The 22,500-nt window shown below is 46.4% G+C and overlaps 1 protein-coding gene across 1 annotated transcript in view; it reads right to left on the bottom strand.

The window, feature by feature from the left end:
- LOC125286851 (sodium/hydrogen exchanger 2-like) overlaps positions 1-22,500 on the bottom strand; it is a 42,125-nt gene that overhangs the window by 5,269 nt on the left and 14,356 nt on the right. The window contains exons 2-8 of the mRNA XM_048232161.1: positions 17,677-17,859; positions 17,231-17,377; positions 6,322-6,788; positions 5,525-5,775; positions 2,500-2,717; positions 701-897; positions 21-113 (exon numbers count right to left, since the gene is read on the bottom strand). Coding sequence (XP_048088118.1) covers positions 21-113; positions 701-897; positions 2,500-2,717; positions 5,525-5,775; positions 6,322-6,788; positions 17,231-17,377; positions 17,677-17,859 — 1,556 coding nt within the window. The remainder of the gene's footprint in view (positions 1-20; positions 114-700; positions 898-2,499; positions 2,718-5,524; positions 5,776-6,321; positions 6,789-17,230; positions 17,378-17,676; positions 17,860-22,500) is intronic.

Below are 22,500 nucleotides of genomic sequence, written 5' to 3'. Positions count from 1 at the left end.
ATGTGGTTGTGGTCACTCACTCTGCAGTGTATCTCCTCCCCCAGTGAGGGAAGATCTAGATCACTCCTCTTCCTCACCTCCAGCAGTTCCACAAGAGGCTTAATAGTCATACCCTAATACACACATACACACACATACACACACAGGGATAGAAAGAGGGAGAGAGAGTGGAGGGGGCATGCATGCATACGCACACACACACATGCACAAATGGACAATCAGATTACCCAAAGATACAACCTCAACAAATCCACACACACACATACACACACACACACACACACACAGGCACGTACAAATGCACAATCAGATTACCTAAAGACACACCCTCTCTAATTTCCAAAACAGACTCTCTCCCTCACACACACAGACACACACACAGGTATGCACGTCTGTTAACACTAGGCAACACACAATCAGATTATCTCCCTGCTGGCTGACATGTAGTTTTAAGCATATGGACCCTTTCAAGAGAGTTCCATTATCAGCATCATAGTTGGCTTGAGTTGGCAAGACTTCCTTTTTAACATTCCATATGTTATCTTAATGTAGAGGAAGTAGATTGGGGCCCAAATAGAACGTTCAAGCATTGTTTTTGTTTTTATTGATGAAAGGGTCTATAATAATAGCCTCTCTCCCTATGAATGCCTTTGAATGCAGCTGAAATGGTCCGAATGAAGAAAACATGAAAATGGTTCACCAGCACAAACACGGTGAAGAGGATGACGGTGATGGTGGTGGTTATGAGAAGCTTCTTCATGGGAAAGTCGTCCATGAGGAACACCAGAGAGAAACAGATTGCCCCTCGCAGGCCACCGTAGGCGATGATGAACTGGTCCCTAAACGTCACAGTGTTGCGGCGCACCTTGTTGATCACGGCTGTCAGAAGCAGCACACCTGAAATAGAGAAGGGCAGGTGAGAAAGAAGACAACAGTTTTTAAAAGCCTTGACAATGTACTGTACAAACTCAGTCAGCACAACCTGGAGAAACAAACACAGACCTGGCTCCCTAGAGAGGCCAAGTTGTGCCCTCTCTGCAACTACAGTGCAGTTGAAACAGAGCTTCATTTCCTCACTGAGTGCTGGCATTATACAGACGTCAGAAACAGCACTAGGAAATGCAAAATATGTATCAGCATGTAATGTCATCAAATTATATTACATTAATGTAACATCATCAAAGAAGATAAAAAAAAAATTATCATCAAAAATTAATTATCATCACTATGACTTTTTTTCAAATGCGTTGGCAATTTTGTAAACTGAACAGTCATACCTATTAGGCCCATTAGACAGCAAGACTGAGACAGAGAGAGTGAAACATGAGGAATATGCAAAAACATTTTTTTTTGCATGTATAATATATAACAGACAACAAAGTGGGAAAGTTTTCTGATTAGGTAATACAGTCACACTGTGTGTACTGCTGGCTACTGGATTTCACAGCACAAGAAAGCCCCTGAGCTATTTCTCTGTTTAGTGACTATGTCCATATTAGCTCTGAGGATGTAGAGGGGCAATTCCACGCAAAACTGTCACGTCCTAAATGCCATGGTATTTGTGTGATGCGAATGAGTATGTGAAAAGTTTTTCATGTAAGTTCTACAACCAAGAAGAGTGAATGCTCAAATTTCAAGTAATCATCATTCACATCATACCATACCATGTCATTGTGTTGGTGTTATGGACGTGACAGTTTGCGTGGAATTGCCCAGAGACAGCTGTGTTGGTATGGGGGTGTTGTGTGCATATGTTGTGTGCATATCTGTAAATAATACTATTCTCATGTACTTTACGTCTGGTTAGAAACTGTGTTCTATAGGCTTTGCACATGTCAGGGTTCCCACTGTAAGTGAAATGTTATTTTCCTGACAAAATAACCTGAATTTCCATGACCTACCTTACTATATAATGAAGTGTACAATACCGACCAAAGATTTCAGAACAGTCATGTGGTGTTTTACTTTTTTAGAGTGGGAGATGAATAAATGGGCATTGAATAAACTAAGTTGGGCTTACCACAACTACTCAAGCAAGCAGTAAAGCTAATAACCAGATATACACCAATTCTAAATGGAAACATATTTGTATTAATGTATTTTGCCATGTAAATTTTAAACTGCTACAACAAAATTCACTGATATTCCATGACTTTGCCCCCAAATGATAAAATTCCCTAACTTTCCATGTCTTGAATAGACTTTCCAAAATTCCAGAAATTCCAGGACCCGTGGGAACCCTGGCATGTACTCTGTACAATGACTGGATCTAAATACAATTGTAACAAAATTCAATGAATTCACACACACACACACACACACACACACACACACACACACACACACAGTTCTTTGTAAGAATGTGAGAAGGCAAGAACACTGAGATGTGTGGAGGCACGTAGAGGACAAAGAAACAGGGGACCAGTAACAGCGGGGAGAAGATAAGAGCTGGGACGCGTCCAGTCTGAGAAGGAACTTGCCACCGGCCCTCTTACACACCCACAGCGCGCCAGGCCAGGCAGAGGAAGAGCGTGCCGGTGACGAAGGGCCAGTTCCACATGTGCTTGTCCTGGATGGTGGACACGCCGAGGAAGATGAAGATGAGCGTCTCGCTCACGCTGCTCCACATCTTCAGGAAGTACTTGATGGTCGTGTGCGACTTCTCTGAGATGTTGGCCTCCACGTACTGCTTCATGCTCACCGCGCACGACATGATACTGCACATGCAAAGGCACAGAAGAACAAGACACAACAATTTCCCTTTAGTCTTTCTATTCTTATAGACCCTTTCAACAAGGTAAACAAAAACAATGCTTGAACGTTCTATTTGGGCCCCAATCTACTTCCTCTGCATTAAGATAACATATGGAATGTTAAAAAGGAAGCCTTGTGGGGCCAACTATGATGCGGATAATGGAACTCTCTTGAAAGGGTCCATAATGACCGTTAGATAGGTTACTTTATACAGTACATCCACAAAGTGAAATGTTAAAGGAGAAATCCAGCGAGTTTTTTTTCATATAGATCTCCATTTCTCGAGGTCACCTCTCCGTTTCTCGAGGTCACAGTTGATACAAAAAAACAAAAACAATCGGTTTTACCTAGCTCGAGTTGCTACAGCCAGCAGCTACAGAGCTACACTCTGGGAGCATGTCCGTGAGCGCCCATTTACATGCCCACAAAGTGTAGCACTGTAGCTGCCTGGCTGCATTAGCTGCTGGCTGTAGCAACTTGAGCTAGGTAAAACCGATTGTTTTTTGTACCGACAGAATTTGGTGACCTCAAGAAGCAGAGATCTATGTGAAAACTCGCCGGACTTCTCCTTTAAGTATTACAGTAGCAATTGGCATAGGTCTTACAAATACACATAACTTACACACACACACACACACAAGGTACAATTAAACTCTGTATTAATATAGTAGGTTGCCTATCACTCAACAATCTCAAAAGAAGCGCAAGCCAGCAGCTAATGCAGCCAGGCAGCTACAGCGCTACACTTTGTGGGCATGTAAATGGGCATGAAAACCAACATTTATATATCCTACTAAATTATTTTGGGGGGCTTTTATGCCTTCAATTTGACAGGACAGCAAAGAGAGTGACATGAAGCGACGGGAGAAAGAGATGGGGTGGGATGACCCGGCCTGGACACAAACCTGGGTCCCCGTGGGCACGCGGACCTGAATAGGGCCGGTGGTAACATAACATAGTGGTTAAGGAGCTCGGCTAGCATGTAATAGCCTGAAAAGTTGTGGGTTCAATTCCCAGCTTCCACCGTTGTGCCCTTGAGCAAGACTCTTAAGTTGCTCCGATGACAATGTAGTCCCTTTTGTTTGTAAAGCAATGGCAAAATAAACTATTCTATTCTATTATAATGGAATTGACATATGTAAGTAATTTTGGATGAAAAGTGTCTGCTAAATGATTAAATGTGATGAATATGGCACGGGTGACGCAACCAGCTGGGCCACAGCGCCCCCTGGGTTTACACATTCTTAAAGAAAACTACACTGAGGAAGAAAGGGAAATTGTTTCCTGCATTTAACTAAATCTTTCCCCATCATCCATGTGATGGTCGCCATAGCGGCCACACACCGAACGCACTAACGCTCCCTTTTTCATTAAATCTTCTGTTGATTTTTCATAATTATATGCTCACACATTTTGATGTTTACATGTCTACATTCACGCACCCTCTACGTTTAGCAACACTACGTTAGCCTGGCGGGCCATCCTATATCATTGAAATGTATAGTCTGGAATCGAACCATTTACCTCGCTTAATCCAAGGGGCGGGCAGAGAATTTCAAACTGCCTAGGCATGCAATAGGCCAGCGCCATTTACCATATCCGTGATCCGGGTCGGCAAAAGCGGCAAATACATCCTTCTTCTTAGAAGGAATTACTTAAGTGCATTGTGTTGCTCAACTTTCAAAGAAAAGCACAAGTCCAACTCCTCCAAAGTTGAGGCCATCGCCGATTCAAACAACCGCTCTTTGTTAGCCATAGCCACCTTTCTTGTTGTTCGCCGTCACAGGACTGTCGTTATCCTGTTAAGCCCGCCTGACTCTCTAACAAAATAGAGCGCTGTGATTGGATGAAGTCCACGGCGTCAGCCAATAGAAATGGTTTCAAACCTTGGTTTGATACTAGACGTACAGGCTGAGCAAATTAATTTGCCGCCGCTAGGGTGCGTCTAGATTTCTAGGCTAACACTATGTGGCAACCAAGTAAAAACGCAACACATAGACTTTTGATTTCATACAACATACAGACTTTATTGCTTAGTTCAATAGTACGTGATTGTGTGGTTGAGTGTACGCAACTTATCAATTGTGTTCTGTTGTTAATTAGCTTAAGTTTGTTATTTAATGCATTTTGTTGATTTACCATGTATCATGATTGAGGCGTTCCTGTTTGAGTGCGGCCGACTCCGGGAGCTGTGTGCGTCATGGTGTTTGGTCTGGGCGGACTTCCTGACTGTCAAGACGGAGCGGCAAGTTCCGCTGGTTTAAATTATCTATGGCCAGATCCATTTCACGTCTTTGCCACGGGGGAAGGAAAAGCCTTTCGTGTTTATTGACTGGAGCTTTCTGGTTGTGTCTGGTTTTGTGTTTATGCCCAGATGTCTTTGTGTAGTTTATTTATTGCTAGCATTATGTGTGGTTAACTTTTTGAATGTTTTGGTAATGTCTGAAAGTTCATTGATTTTGTGGTGTTCCCCTTTTAGTTATTCATGGTCTGTCCAGTCTGTATTTAAGTTCCCCTTTGTCTCCTTTTGTTAGTTCTTGCTGTGTGTTCATGTCGGAGGTTTGCATCGGAGGTTAATGTTTATTCTGTTTAGATTGCCCTTATTTTGGGCACAGAAATGTATTTAAAAAAGTAATTTACTGATTTTTGGTAATAAAACCATTTTTGCGGAATTTGCAATCCTGGCTCCCTGTGTCGACTGCTCGATCCCTCACAATCCACAACAATTGCTCAACCACACACATCGCCAAGGCAGCCTACCACAACTCACGCCATGATTCCGGAGATGTGCAGCATCTCGGAGGTGAGGTAGGACAGGTAGCTGAAGAGGAAGACGAAGAGTGGCGCGATTACTTGTGCGCGGGCAGTGAAGCGGGTGACCAGCGCCGCAACCAGGCCAAAGAAGACGCCCACCACCACGCCGCCTGCACCCACCAGCAGCACCTGGAAGGCCCCCACCAGCACGTCCATGCTGCTCAGAGACGGCATGCGCAGGAACGACTCAAACAGCTTATACGTCACCTGGGAGAGGAGGAGTGGACGTCAAGGGACAAGATATAAGAACTGAGACATCAGGGGTCAGATAAGGGGTCCATTTCTGCGGTCAAAATGATGAAGGAATGATACTAGTCCACACCCACACACACACATAACTTAAACTGCTCAGGTCCTTCAAGAAATGCACATTCCAATCAGAGAGCAGATTAGCAAACCATTTTCTTTGGATCAACCCACATCTCACCTGCTAAAGCTAATTAATCTCAATGGAATATATGCACTCAGCCTTCCGGTGGAGCGTCAGCTGTACAGTACACAGACTTGGTTGGGTGTTGCATCTAGTGACTGGGCATGTCATAATGCTGATATATGTGTGTGTCAAAGTTGAATAAAGAGTTGCCCTGTTGGCCATAAACAGACATTCAGTGTTTGAGTGAACACCAAAGGAGCAGAATAGAACAGAAGATGCCATTACAACCAAGATACTCCACTGAAAATATATTGCTAGCTGAAGCACCTTCCTTGGCATATAGTCAGTTGAGGCTCAACACAAAACCCTCACTCCCTTACCACGGCGACTGCATCATTGAGCAGTGATTCTCCAAACACTAGGATGTGCAGCTGCTCGTTGACATGTATCTCCTCGAACACGGACAGCACGGCCACAGGGTCGACGGCGGCGATCAGGCTGCCGAACTGCAGACAGTGGAACAGCGAGAGGCCCTGCAGCGCCTCGCCGGGCACCACCAGGCACAGGCCGCGCAGCGAGAACCCGATGCCCAGCGCGTTCCACATCGTGCCGACCACAGCGTACAGCAGGATGGTGCCCAGGTTCTCGAAGAACAGCCTTCCCGGCAGGAAGTAGCCAGCGTCCAGCACGATTGGCGGCAACAGGAACAGGAAGAAGGCGTCAGCACTCAGGGTGGGTGGGGGCGTGTGGCGGACACCGTAGATGGCCCCGCCCACCAGCAGGCCCACCACGATGAGCAGGCAGCTCTCGGGCATGACGGCGGGGAGACGCCCTGACCAGTGGAACGCTGGGGAAAAAACACATCTGTTTCCTCTCATTTGTTGACTATGTACTGTATGAAATAGCAGGTTCTGATTTGTTGTTTATGTTTAGAACAGGAAATGTTCAATCTGGTATTATAGGCTGTTCCATAATTCCTGGTCACCATTTTACACTTGGCTCTGGGAAATCACTGGGAATCATTATGAGACAATATGATCAGTGGAACCCTGGGTAAGAAGGCAATATTTATCCCATTTGTTGTCCATGTGCTGTCAGGTAACAATTTTTGACAGGTCACCGGATTTAGGCCATTTAATTAATCACAATCACTGATTTTGGCATACAATGCATCTTAGTCACTTTCATATTATGTCTCACAAAAAAACAACTCTTTATTACGATACTAAGGAGGAAAGTATGAAATGAAAGTATTTTCATTTGAAAATGATCTTGACTATGTACTCCAGTTTCCATACAAGCTATACTTAAAAATTACTAGATGTACCGCATAGCGGTACAAAATATGACCACCGCTCAGTCCTGTACATCCATTCCGCGAAAATAAATCACATTAACTTAATCAATTTATCTCCATCTTCTACTCCATCCCCCACACTTAAAACTTTTGTGTATGCTTGTTTGGCATGTGTGCTTATGGGTCGCTGAAAGTAGCCTACTGGCTGCAAAGGTGAATAGATTTGTAGCACTTGCCAAAAAATTTGTAGCATTGTTATAAAACCTTTAAAATCTCTAAACAATCACAAGTAGGGCAGTTCATCACAGTCAATTTTTAAAATATTTTAAATATTAATGACGTTTTGAATTTTGTAATATTGATGAGGGTCATTATACGTCAATTCAACCAGGGCCCACGCACTTAAGTCTCAAAAAGTCTGAAAAAATTCTCCAACAACTCCAATACAATTTTGATCATCTTTGAGGGACCGCTTTGACCATGCAGGATCATCCAGACCAAACGTGACGACTGTGTTACCTACTACTCCTATTTATGTACCAGCATGCAAAATTTGAGCCTCCTACATGGTTTAGTTCCTGTGCTATGCAGTCCCTCCAGGATTTCGCGAGGATTTTTTGAGATTGTTGCGATCTAAAATGCCTGATTTCGCGACAACTTTTCTAAAAAAATGCGATGGAAGCGATGGAAAAAGGATAAGTAAAGGTAAATAGTAAGGGTTATAGAAAATCAAAGTAGGCCTACTTTATTTGTGTAAATACTTTGACTGGGGTAATTCACAAAGCAGTAGGCCTATAACCTTTCGTAGAACTGTCCAAAAAAGACAGCCCCCTAAAGAGATGGCATAATGTCATATGTTTCAATACATTCATATATGTTGTAATTCATATTAAGTATCTTAAGTATCTTAATCTTATCTTTTTAATAATTCATATTCTGTGACTTGCATAATTATTGATAGCCAACTAAGTATCTAGTAATTTCATATTGATTTAAACTATTAGACTACACTTTTCTTTAATGTTATTACATTGGTGGTGTGTAAGTCTAATTGACTGCCTACCACTTTAAGAATGTGAGAGTAGCGTAATAACATATTGTAACAAACTGCAAAGTTGTCTTAGAATGGTTTTATTGGTTACACACCAAAACACACGAACGTCCTTACACAGGCAACACAAAGGGGGTCAATTAAACAAGCACGATACACAAACAGGGTAGTCACATACAATACACGGGGTAAACACATGAGGTACAACATAAGGAAAGACTATACCAGCTAACACATACATGACAAGGTAAACGCAATTACTCATACTAAAACCAACATCAACATTACACACACAATCTCCTGGTGGAGATTCTACCACATCACTGATTCACCTATAGCACCATCAATTCGCACCCCGATTTGGAATAACCCAGATTTCACCGTCAATAAAAAAACACTTAACTTTCACACATGGATGGGAAAGGGCATCACTCACCTTCAACACATTCTTCAAGACAATAATCTGGCCTCATTTTCCTGTTTGGTCCAGAAGCACGGCATCGAGAGTAAACACTTCTTACAATACCTGCAAATTAAATCATCTATCCTAGGAAAAATTAACATCCAGACAGCTAACCTTGACATTCCCCCACCAATCTCAGAGCTGCTTAATATTCCCTCTCCCAAAAAAAATACTCTCCCAAATTTACAAAATTATATCTTGTTCAGAAAAAACAATTGGCCTGCCATATCACAAATGGGAATCAGACTTATCAATTACTCCCGGTGCCGACTTCTGGACCAAAATGTGCAAAAACATCTACCTCATGACAAAGAATAGTAATCTACAACTAATACAATACAAGGTTCTTCACAGATTCCACTACACTGCACATAAATTGGCAAAAATGGGGTTTGGCTCGGATCTTTGCACTCACTGCACACAAAATAACCCAGATACATACATTCATGCGGTTTGGCATTGCACTCCAATCAACCACGCCTGGGTGAGTGTCACAAAATCTCTCTCTTCCATCTTTGGCTGTCACATCCCAGCATCCCTTCCTTATGCATACTTGGTGATACATCCACAGTCAATTTAAGCAACTCCGGCAATAAAACACTACTGGTAGCGCTGACTATCGCCAAGAAAACAATCCTCATGAACTGGAAATCTAGGAAAAAAGCTCACATCACTCATTGGAAAAACTTGTTAACAGACTATATATCATTAGAAAACCTATCAACTACAAACTTAATCAATACTCAGGATACAACCTCTCCTTGGTACCCCTTTATCACCTACTTACAGTCCTGACCCTCTTTGCCTGAGTTCCATCTCCACACACGATCATAACACACTTCATCAACAGATACACATATCATCGAACACTAGGCAGGGGAGGGTAGCTGGAACTATTATTGTTATTATTATTATTATTAGTAGTAATATAAATAGCATCCCTTCTTTCCCTCCCCCTTTTATTTACATTCTCTGATAACTTTACTAATTTCACTCTTTTCTCTGCCTCTCCCATCGTTATTCTGCGGGGCCCCATTGGATGGCTTGGGAGACTCGGTCCTGGCGGGTCGCTGTGTGGTTTTGGCATTGGTTGGGTCCTGTGGGTTACCTATTGGCCCTGGGCCCCCGGTGTGCACCCTCCTCATACGCTCATGCACACGCCTTGTCCTGGAAGCACACAGCACGCTTTACTCTCTTTTAATCGCGACTACATGTTAGGTGACATACATAAACAAAAACTACAAAACAGGCTAGGGTAAGAGTGGAGTGCAGGTAGATGCCTCATCAGGTGTCTATCTGCATGCCTCACTTATTTTAATGCACACATTGTTGAGGCATACATCTTACACAGGGTAAGTGTGGTGTGCATGGGGAAATCCTGACAGATATTCACCATGCATGCCCACTTCTTTAATGCTACATTCTAGATAGACCCCTCAACCTAGCCATTCACATACTGTACATATTTAGGTCAAGAGTGGCGTGTTGGGTGAAGGTCTGGGGGAGAGGTGTGGTTGGTGGTGGTAGTGGGGGATGTGTGCATATGCTGGGGGCTGAGGCGATGGGTGGCACGCAGGTCCTCCCCTCTGTCAGCTCGTCGCAGTATAACTGCAGGGGCTGGGTGGAACTGTGGCCATTAATGGGTGCCCAGGTTGGCAATCAGTCAGGCAATCAACCAGGCAATCAGTTATTCCTATTATTATACTTATCATTAATAGAATAATTACAACTCCTCTCCTGAAACCCTCCCTCTCTATGTTCCAGCTTCTCTCCTCCTGGCCCAACAGCAAACCAGCCTTATACATATGCGCACACACACACACACACATACATCCTCACATACTCACTACCCCTCACCCCATCCCCACCCCCATCCCAACACCACCTCATTCACACTCTTAGAGCTACCATCCAGCACCCCCATCCCCCTTTTTTTCATTCCGGTCATCAATTTCATCCCTGATAATCATATCTGTAATCATCCTGGACGCAAAATCATCCTTAGCCTTTCTGTTATTAATGTTATGTTGTGTTATGTTTGTGGAAGCCAAGTCAATGTGATGTCTTGTTAAAATTACAGTATGTGTTTATGTAATGTCTACGCCTGTTTGTCGTATGTAGTATTCATGTGCATGTCGTAGTGTTGCATTTTCTGTAATGTCAATGATGTTTGCAAATAAAAAAAAAAAAAAAAAAAAAAAAACCATTACACACACACACATACTGCACAGCATTATGGGAGTTCAGTCATGAACCAGCCCCCGAGACTTAGTCTATGTCCCTTTGACTCAAGTCTTACCCTACGTCAGTCCATGAGCCTGGCTGGGACGCGACGCTGGCGTTGTGGGCGCCCCGCTGGGGATTTCCGGGGATGGCTGCACAGTGACCGGTGTTAGAGCCACAGCTCCATTGTCGCCAAGGTCCACAGAAGCAGTGTCCAAGTCTCCACGACCCTCAGCTGAGGCCAGGGGTCGATACGGGGCCAGTCGATCACGGTGGAGAGCCACAACTCTCCGGCTTTAATCAGGCTCACACGATAGACCACGTCAGACAGCTTCTCTAAGACATCATGCGGCCCAACCCACTGGCTAGTGAGTTTGGGAAATGCCTTTCTTTCTCTCGGGCAGTACACCCAAACTTTATCGCCGGTTTGGAACTCCTGGCCGCGACAGCGCCTATCATAAGCTCGCTTTTGACGTATTCCAGCTTCACTCATAGCCTGTCTGGCCAACTCGTGTACTCCTGTCAGTCTCTTGCGTAGCTGCTTGTAGTATTCCAGCCCTGGCTTACCTCCAATCTCCGCTTCGGGGCGAACCCGAACACCAAGTCCACCGGGCGCGTAGCTCTCCAGCCCGAACATCAAAGCGCTGCCGGTGTGCATTTCGTTGACTCTTGCACGCTGTGCGATATGCCCAGAGCACCAGGGGCAAGTGTAAGTCCCAGTCCTTTTGTCGGGCGATTAGGCCAATATGGCCAGCTGCACTGCTGGCGCCGATTAAACCGTTCCACTAGCCCGTCGCTTTGTGGATGCAGAGGTGTCGCTTCTCGTTTTCGGATGCCCATGCTGGCAAACCTAAGCAAACACCTCGCCTCCGAAATTCCACCCCTTGGTGGCTGTGGAGCTCTTCCGGTGCCCGAACCGCAGAACATCTCAGTGACCAGTCTGTCGCTGTCGTCTGGGCTCTGATCTGGCACTGCATACGCCTCCGGCCACTTAGTGAAATAGTCCATAGCTACGAGCGTGGCGATTTCCCCCGCTCTGTGACTGGCAGTGGGTCCATGATATCGATGGCTACCCGCTCCATGGGAGTCCCGACCGCGTATTGCTGCAGCGGGCGTCGCGAAGTCAGCGTGGGGCCCTTTTAAGCTGTGCAGCGTCACAGCAGTGAACATGCAGTTCCGCGTCCAGCCTGCATCCCGCCAATAGAAGTGGCTTCTCAGCCGGCCGAAGAGTTTTTGCAATGCGAAATGAGTCGCCCCCACTGCCCCATGTACCTGTTCCAGTACCGCGGGCTCGTAATCCAGCAGGAACCAGCAACTGGAAAATGTCAGATTGTCTATCGGGAGCTTCGCCAGTGTCTATACAACAGTCCTTGGCGTGCTACTATTCCCCGCCACTGTGAATAAATGCGGCTTTGGTCTCTGGATCGAGGTGCTGATATGTCAGTCCATGGCGGTCGCTGACCGGCCGATCCATGACCACACTTTCGGCCGAAGTGTGGCGTCCTCGATTAACGCCTTCGGATCTCCTCCCTTGACATCATGTCCACGGCGATGTCGAATCTCCATGTCGTAGTCCTGGAGCCTCCAGCCAGCGGGCCAGCTGGCCCTCTGAAGTTCAGCAGCCAGGTGAGCGATGCATGGTCCGTTCTCAGCAGGAACCGTTTGCGTAGAGGTAGGTTCGAAATGGCGCACTGCCACCACCACAGCCAACAGTTCTCTGCGGGTCACGCGTAATTCTTCTCCGCTTGGTCCAGTGGCGGCTGAAGTATCGACCACCTGCTCCCCTGCTTTCGCCTGCTTGAGAGGGCGCCGGCGGCGACGTCGGCTGGCGTCGGTGTCCAGGATGAGCGGCAGTTGAGGGTCAGGAAAGCGAGCACTGGGGCCTCACATAGCGCACTCCGCGGCCGCCCGAATGCCACGTCGCGCTCTCGCATCCCATCGAAGAGCTGGCCTTTGTCGCGTCAAAGCGATGCAGCGGGCTGGTGACTGTAGCAAAGTCGGATGAAACGCCCGGTAATATGGCGCCAGGCCCAGGAAGCTCCGCAGCTCAGCACTGTCAGCGTGGAACAGGCCAACGCCTTCACCGTCTCCACCTTAGCTGGGTCGGTGGCCACTCCGGCGGCCCCGACATGGCCCAGGAATCCGGTTTGCCTCGGAACAGGTGGCGCTTTTTCGGTGCAGTTTGAGCCCAGCACCCGTATGGCGTCGAACACCTTTTCCAGATGTCCTATGGCACGGTGAAGTCTGTTGCATGACACAGGATGTCGTCCAGGTAAACCACGCGCCCGGCATGTTCGTGGAATGCCCGCCAGGACACGCTCCATCAGCCACTCAAAGTTAAGCTGGCCCGTTGCATAGGCCGAACAGAAGTACCGGAACTGCCACAGCCCTTGCCCGATGGTAAACGCTGTCTTCCGGGGCTAGCTCAATCTGCCAGTAGCCACTGCATAAGTCCAGCGAGCTAAACCAGCAGGAGCCGGCAATGCTGTCCAGTGCATCGTCAATGCGGGGGCGTGTAGGAGTCTTTCGGGTTACCTGGTTGAAGCCTGTAGTCAACACAGAACCGCCCGCGAGCCGTCCTTCTTCGGACGAGTACAGCCGGCGCAGCCCAGGGACTACTGCTTGGCTCTATCACTCCTGCCGCGGCCATTTCCTTGATCTTTTCTTCAGCTGCTTGTCGTTTGGCGAACGGTAAGCGATGAGGCTGAAGTCGGATGGCCCGGGCATTTCCGGTGTCAATATCGCGGTTGGACCAGGCTCGTTCGGTGCAGTCCTCATCTCTTTCGGGCGAAGATGTCGGTATCGCTGCTAGTAGTCTCCGCACCTGGCTGCCCTGTACTTCATTCAGCCCCTCACAGCTCACGGTGCAGAGTTCATTTACTGCTTGCCTTGTCTCTACAGAGGGCCACGCTCTCTGGCCGGAGAGTGGTGTTTGCTCAACCCGCTCTCTTGGCTCCTCCCTGGTGGGTGTGAGCTGAGCAATGGCGGCCTCAGCGAGCGGACCTGGATGAGACCTGTTGTTTCCGCGGGCTTGAGTTTCGCGGGCTTGTGTGGGGAGGGGCGGACCTGGATGAGACCTGTTGTTTTCGCGGGCTTGAGTTTCGCGGGCTTGTGTGGGGAGGGGCGGAGTCTGGGATGACGAGTACTCTTTGGCGATTAAGCTTCCTGCGGACTTGTGTGGAGCGCAGTTGGAGAGTTCTTCGTCAGCGCCAGCTCTCCGCACTTCATGCTCTGTTTTCCCGCCCGTGTGCAACACTCACGCTGCTCGTCCCCAAGTGTAGTGTGAACCGAAAATGTCCACCACAGCCCCCCATTTCTCTAGCACGCCCAGGCCGAGAATGCAATCATCCTGAATGCTAGCCAACCAAAGCCGGCGGTCGCCGTCTCACCGCTTGATGCACCGTACACCACTTTTGTCCATACAGTTCCGCTTCGCTCTCCGGTAACTGTTGTGATGCGCGTTTTTTTTTCCCAGCCTCTGGGTCTGGCTACCAGCGTGCCGGGTAAGAGACCAGGGCGCACAAGTGTGATGGTGGAGCCAGTATTGATCAAGGCGCGACACCGAGTCCCGTCTAGCGTGCAGTCCACATACAGTCCTCTGGTTTAATGAGCTGGCCCAGCCGTATGCAATCCATAGCCCCTCCCGCCGTGCCACCTTCTTCTAGTAACTGGGGCGCGAGTGTGAGGGGTGCCGGGGCTGGGCAGTACCATGCGATGTGTCCCGGCTCGCCACACCGGTGGCATCCGTCTCCGTTGGCCGGCCTCTTCCACTCGCGTGGGCGGCGTTGTGGTGGCTGTGCCGTGTTCTGCCACGTCACCTCCAGTCCTCCCCGTCTTCCTCCATCGATGTCTGGCGTATGCAATGCCTCAACTCTGTTGTGTGGAAGATGTTTTCCACCCGTTCGGCTTCCGCGAGGGCCGCGGACAGCAAGCTGGGGCGCTCGAAGCGAAGTTGTTCTTTTTAGCTCTGGGTGCGGATGCCTCGCACGAACGCTTCCAGTGCCATCTCTTCATGTAGACCCTGGCTGCATCGTTGGGTAGCCCCGCTGGGGCATACAGCTGCAGGTCAGCCCGCGAACTTGCCCAGTCTCCTCGTCCCAGCCCGTCTGGAAGCGAGTTGTTCTCTGGCATCGCTGATGAAGATTCTCTGGCGAATCGTCGTTGCAGAGCTGCTTCGATTGCAGTCCAGCTTTCTTCTGCAGGTCTTCTAATACTTGTAGCTGTCCCCTCCAGAGCCAACGCCACCTGTACGCCCGTACTCTTCGCCGACCAGCCATTCAGCTCGGCTGCCAGCCGACCTGTACCAGGTATGTCGCCAGCCTCTTTCGCCATTGTAGTGGGGCAACTTTACGCTTCGGGCAGCCCTTCTACCACGCCGCCGTCGCACCGGACCGCCGGTTTCCATCGCTCCCCCGTGGGCGGGTTCAAATGGCGGGGATGCTGCCATCAGCCTGGTTCGTTTCCCTCCCTGTGGCCGGGCGGTCTCTCCCCACGGCACGCTGCAGGCTGGCTCCGTCTGCTGGGCCCAGCAGGTGGCCGTGGGCGGCCCCGCTGTTGAAGAGCCGTCTTGGCAGAAACTCATCATCGCCAGGACATCAGTTGCAGCCTTCTCCTCCCGTCCAGTAGGGGTCGTCATCCCACTTCTGACACCAATGTAACAAACTGCAAAGTTGTCTCAGAATGGTTTTATTGGTTACGCACCAAAAACACCGCGAACGCCCTACACAGGCAACACAAAAGGGGTCAATTAAACAAGCACGATACACAAAAACAGGGTAGTCACATACAATACACGGGTAAACACGTCAAAGTCAAGTCAAGTCAAGTTTATTTATAGCACATTTCATACACAGAGGTCATTCAATGTGCTTTACATAAACAAAACCAAACAATAATAACAAATAAAAGCATAGAAGGGCAATATAGTCAAAGAATAGTTAAAAGGTAAAGATCATAATAAAAAGAAAACATAAAACACAAGGTAAAATCATTTAAAAATAAAGACTAATTAGTAAGCAAAACAAAGGCAAAAGTAGTAAAAAAAAAGTAATAAAAGACAAAGTAGAATAATTATCAAGGCAGATTCGGAATTTGTAACTCGGCACAGTTAGCAGAAAGCATCTGAGAACAGTTTGGTCTTAAGTCTAGATTTAAAACTGGCTACAGTTGGGGCCTTTTTAATGTCATCCGAAAGTTGGTTCCACAGCTGAGCCGCATAGCAGCTAAAAGCTGCTTCACCATGTTTAGTTCTAACTGTAGGTTTTACTAGCAGGTTTTTCACCTGGGACCTGAGAGGTACAACATAAGGAAAGACTATACCATCTAACACATACATGACAAGGTAAACGCAATTACTCATACTAAAACCAACATCAACATTACACACACACACATACTGCACAGCATTATGGGAGTTCAGTCATGAACCAGCTAGGCTCAGTTCACTGCAATATCTAAGTGGATTGGAACGCTTGCATCTCACTGTGTTCGGCTACGACTGGAAATAACTTTTTGCATAGTGCATTACGATATGTGGATAGAATTCGGGATGTTTTCTATGTCATTAGTTAAAATAAATGTTAAAAAATAACTTGTATGAAATCATTCTTGGATCATAGAAGAGGTAAATGTCTTACAATGTTATTAATTGTAATTTCTATGATTTTGGTAGCACTGCACTACACAAACTGAGCCCACAAGCTAGTAAACATGACACAAGCTAAAAGGACATCTCCAGGTGTAAACGTTTGCCAATGGGTTGCATATTGTAGCCTACTCAACGGGGGGCCCAACCCGGGGGGGGGAGTGGCCCCCGGGGACCAAACGAAATTTTTCCATAAAAGTCTAGTGGGGCTACATACCCACCAAATTTCATGTGCCTTGGTGTTTCGGTGTCCCGGGTATCGTTGACCAAAAGGAAGTAGATGACGGGAAAATAAAAAAAAGAATAAAAAAAACTTTGACAATCCCTATATGACCGCTTCGCTAGCTTCGCTAGCGGCGGTCATAATAAAAAAGTATTACACATGGATTAACCTATAACTGGTGGCAACAAAATCTTTGACATATCATGGACTTCTTCAACATACCAAGGACTGCCAGTGGCACAAAAAAAGGGTTTCAGTCTTGATGAAATTGTTTCATGTTACAGAAACAATGACATCCAATCAATACCTATTAAGGGATTTCAGAGAAAATGGCTTCTACAGAGCAACAACAGGTTTTCAAACGAAAACATAGAGAAAACAAACTCACCCAGTTTAGCCAAGGAAGCCAGCATAATCCACAGCACAATCTCAAAAGGCACCTGTACATGGCTGTAGTCCACATTGAACACCTGAAAGGTCTCAGCGTGATGACCTGGAGCAAGAGCGCCCAACTCACTGCTGTTTCCCCCTGAAGCTACAGGTCCGTGGAGAGCAAACGTCCGTGGCAACGCCAGAAAGGGAACGAGGACGAACAACCAGAGGTGACCAAGTCCCAGGAGGGTCCTGGTGCTCCAGAAAGTGTTCCACATGGTGTATCCAGGATAACAAAGTGGAGAGAGGAGAACAGCAGGCAAGAGCAAAGGGGGTCAGAGGGAGGGATGGAGAGAAGTAGAGAGAAGGAGACGTGAAACAGACAAATGAGGAGACAGAGGCAGAGGGGTAAAAAAAAAAAACACACAGTTGAGCTTTCCTTTCCCGGCTCAGTTTGACCACTTCCCTGCTCCACACAACTCTGTCGACAGCAGCGGTAGTAGCAGCGGCTCCGGTGGAAGCTAACGGCCTCTAATGTGCCCAGGAATCCCTGAGCTAGCACAGAGGCGCTCTCTCCCAGGCCTCTATTCATCCACCACTCACAACAACACAGAGGCACAGCTCGGATGTGCAGGGGGAACTGAACTGGGGAACAGAGGCATGAGAATAGAAAGGTTTAATATAGCTGACTGTGTTAAACGTCATGATAAAGAGCAACTACTGTATTGCATGACGAGGGAGATGAGGGGTTAAACTATTCTACACTATGGACAGTGTATGGAATCTGCTGAAATAAAGCTATCCAAATTTTGCATTGGTCCTTCACAGTGTGTTTCCACACACCAAAATTTCACGTCGCTCTCATTGAGGTTGAATGGAGACGAAATTCGCCCTGGTTGGGCGCAATGAGAGCGAATCGCTGAGGCAGGCGAAACAAAGTTGGCGAAAGTTTAACTTTATTTAAATGATGACCATTTGAGAACCAATCAGGTCCGCGTGTTTGTGTTTGGAGGCGGGAGTTACAAAAAAGTCTGACCAAGATGGCGGAGACTACCTGAGCTGTAACAAGAAAATTTGAATGTGATTAAAATGTTTCTACACGAACATTGGCACTTGGCACCGTTACGGTGGGTTTCCACGAAAACACCTTGGCGATTTTCGCCAGCTTAAATTTATTCGGGGCGGACGGCCAAACTGCTAACCTTTTGATTGCAGTGTCTAGCCAGTGGTGGCAAGCGAGCTAATTAGGCTAATCAGCTAGTTCAAACATTTAAGTACTCAATGAAGATATCCAGGGGTCTTTATGCCTCGACTAAGTTGATGTTGCCTATAGAAACAATAAAGGTCAATAAGACATAATATATTTCATATTTCGTACCTGTGTTGCAGCATGTAGCCTAGCGGGGGGGGAGTTTAGGGTTAGGGTTAGGGGTACAAATCACAAATGAGTGATTGTGGGTTAGGTTGATGTGGGACCTTGAGACCAACATACCATAAAAATGTCTTCATCCTTGGTGCCACGTTTCAGGTAGTTATTTAGGAAAAACTTTTTGGGGTTTCGGGGGGCCAATGCGGGTGGGGGAGTGGCCCCCGGGTTTACAGACAAAGGCCACCCAGCAAAATAGCCTAGTGGACAAAAAAAAAAAAATAGCCTAGTGGACGGCAAGAATCAAATCAATGGTTGTAATGGGACATATCACACAGCTAGGAGATTATAGTGAGATGTAACCATAGTAATGCCCTTCCACGACTGTTGGCTTATTGTTTGGAATATAACAACATCCCATGTTCTTGCATAGATATATTTTGGTTTGTTTTCTTTGTGTTTCGGGAGTATTTCAAACACAATTGCATGGTTATCTCGTCAGTGTATGAAGCACAGCAGCGGCGCTCCGCACACGCACAGCACTGCGCGTAGGGCACCAAGTGCCTAACCTGACTCTCGCCAGATGAATTTCATTCCGCCTAGCTCCACTCATCCATCTGGGATCAATCCATTGAAGTGTTGCTCCCTCTCCTCCCAGTGGTCTGTTCGATTATGCCTCAATCCCAAATTTGGCAGACACCTTAGACATGGCCTCGAAAAGGCACTAAGAGTTGGGGGTGGAAAAAAGGAAAAAGAAGAGACAGCGGGATGATTCACTTGCAGTTAAGACAATGTTTTAAATAAAAAATCATTTTTAGTTTTGTAGCCCTTGCGTGTATGCATGTCTGCATATGCCAGGTAATACTACTACCGTCAATAAACTTTGTGCTCCTACTAGCCATGTTCAAGTATAAGTATATATAATCTTTTGATCCTGTGAGGGAAATTTGGTCTCTGCATTTATCCCGATCGGTGAATTAGTGAAACACACTCAGCACATAGTGAACACACAGTGAGGTGAAGCACACACTAATCCCGGCGCAGTGAGCTGCCTGCAACAACAGTGGCGCTCGGGGAGCAGTGAGGGGTTAGGTGCCTTGCTCAAGAGCACTTCAGCCATGCCTACTGGTCGGGGTTCGAACCGGCAACCCTTCAGTTACAAGTCCGAAGTGCTAACCAGTGCTAACCAGTAGGCCACCGCTGCCGGTTGTTCATGTTCAAGTGTTACGTTGCAAATTATTGATGCTGGCTAGCTAGTTATTTTACGTTGTGGGTATATGGGTTATTGAATGCAATTCAACACTGCTGTTTTCTGTTAACGTTAGCAATCGGTGCATAAGACTAGCAATCCTTCCTCAGGTTGCTAGCTACCAATGCTATTTCTAAATATGCTTAAACTGGGCTTTCTATTTCTTTTAGCCATCAGAGATATAGTCAGGTAACATTAGCCTAGTTTGCTTTGCATTTCAGGAGTGGGAAACGGCTCTTGCTAAGGTGAACGTTGGAAAAACCCTGCAACTGAACATGATATGATTTTTCCAAATTAGACAGCTTTAGATAAGTTTAGTTGTTGTTCTATGCGGTCATTTTCAAGAGGTTCATAGGCCAAGGGTGACATCTGTTGGTGAAATTGCAATTAGAAAAAAAAACTAAGACATTCTGAATGGTTGTTATTCCTTTGGTGGTGGTTGGTTGGTTGGTGGGGGGGGGGGGGCACCACCAAGCATTTGTGCTTAGTGCACCCAAATGGCTAGTGCCGACCCTGAATATTGGCTACTTGTGGAAAGAGGACACTGTAAACATAGCATTAACATAATAAATAATTAAAAATTATATAATAATAATAATAATAAATAATAATAAAAACAGATTATCTTTCATTATTGATGAGTTTTCTTTAGCCTACTAAAATTAAGAGAATAAATCTGTAGGCCTACACAGATGGATCCTTGAGCACAGTTGGCATAGGCCTAGTCAGTAGTTCCATTAACAGACAGTGAGAGGCAGCAATGCACTGCAAATGCACCCATCCTGTCTCAAATAAAAAGAGGCCTTGCGCTGATCCTCAATTTGGTTTGCATCCTCAATTCTCATCTTGCTGTAAAATAAGGAGCCATGTGCATTGAGTTATCAAGCTATTTTCTTGACATGGACAACGTATAACCAATTCATTCAATTCGTTTCATTTATTCAAAGGGCAAAATCCACACCAAAAACATAAAAAAGTTTAGCTGGTTAAAATTTAATTAACCCATGCAAATCAGGTTTCTCGGCCAAGTATACTTGCGTACACAAGGAATTTGGTCCCTGCATTTGGTCTCTACATCCGTGAATACACAGGGCACACAGCGAACACACTAGCCTGGAGCAGTGAGCTGCCTTGCTACAACGGCGCTCAGGGAGCCTTGCAAGGGCACTTCAGCCGGTCCTACTGGTCGGGGATCGAACCGTCAACCCATCGGTTCCAAGCCCGAAGCCCTAACCTTCGATGGGGTGGGGGGGTTGCGAAATCACTGCTAAATAGGGCTGTAACGATACACCAACCTCACGATTCGGTTTGTATCACGATTTTTGACCCACGGTTCGATACGAATCTCGATTTTTCTTTTTTTTTTTTTTTTTTTTTTTGGGGTATTTATGACAGCACACTTTATGCAGATTTGCCTATAGCCTAGGCCTACTATTTTTTATTACAACTCTACCTCTTTAATTCAGCTGTCTGGTTGAAGCCTGGAAATAGCTTAGCCTATCATAGTCTACTGATTGGACTGTTCAGTTTCCCCATGTGTGTTTAAGTTTCAAGGTAATACTTGTTCTCCTTGGGACAGGCCCTTTTGGGAAACGTTGGTATTGAGAAGATCAGTCAACTTCAATGCAAGAGTTTTAAACAAATATGTGCAGCATGCTAATGATGCTAAGCGGCTTTAATAGTAATTTAGCTAGTCGTCTATGCGTCCTTGCTTTCACGATTGTGAATGTTTTATTTAAGTCGCGTGTGTTCATTGAGCAGGAGAGGGAGGGAGAGTGAGAGGGAGGGAGCGTGAGAGAGAGCGGGGCAAGGAGAGGGGGTTTACTTCTATACTGTTTGGTAAAGTTGCACACATAGTCTACAATGAAAGCAAGGAGAGGTATGAAATTATTATTTATTTATTTATTTATTTATTTGTTTTTGGACAACGTAGGCTACCGATAAGTAAAGCGGGAGTTGTGGGTTGCTTTTGCGGCCGCATAAGCTGCAAAGCAGTGCGTGAAACACTAGAAAGGGTGTGTCGCGATTCTGCCTTTTCACACTGCGACACAGTATCGTGGATATGAATGTTGCGATTTCGGTTTTGAATCGTAAATCGTTACAGCCCTACTGCTAAATCACTCTCATGAAGCTGTAGTGAACATGTCCAGGTCCTTCCTTGGATTCATCATCAGGGAAGGCAGCATTTAAATGGATCCTAAGACACAAGCAGTGAGTGACTGGGCTTCTCCTGGGTCTGTCAATAAGATTCAAATATTTCTTGGGTTCAAACATTTTTATCGCAAATTTGTCCAAGATTTCAGTTCTGTGGCTGCCCCTATTACCAAGCTAACTAAGAAGAGTGATGTTCCCTGTGCTTGGACTAAGGAGGCAAACAAGGCATTCAAGGAGATAAAGCAACATTTTTCCTCTGCCCCCATTCTGACGCTTCCCGATCCAGCTTTGCCATTCATTGTTGAGGTGGACGCTTCAGATGTGGGGATAGGTGTTGTCCTTTCCAATGCTCATCAGATGGAAAACTGCATCCCTGTGCCTTCATGTCCCACCGTATGACTGATACCGAAACCAGGTATGATGAGATAGAGAGCTATTGGCAGTTAAGCATGCCCTAGAAGAATGGAGGCCTAGGGGGCCCAGCATGCATTTCTAGTATGGACTGACCACAAAAACT

Source organism: Alosa alosa, chromosome 21 (assembly GCF_017589495.1).
Source record: "Alosa alosa isolate M-15738 ecotype Scorff River chromosome 21, AALO_Geno_1.1, whole genome shotgun sequence".
NCBI classification, from domain to species: Eukaryota; Metazoa; Chordata; class Actinopteri; order Clupeiformes; family Clupeidae; genus Alosa; species Alosa alosa.
Note: the sequence above shows the minus strand (reverse complement) of the source record. Positions and strands in the feature narration are given on the sequence as shown.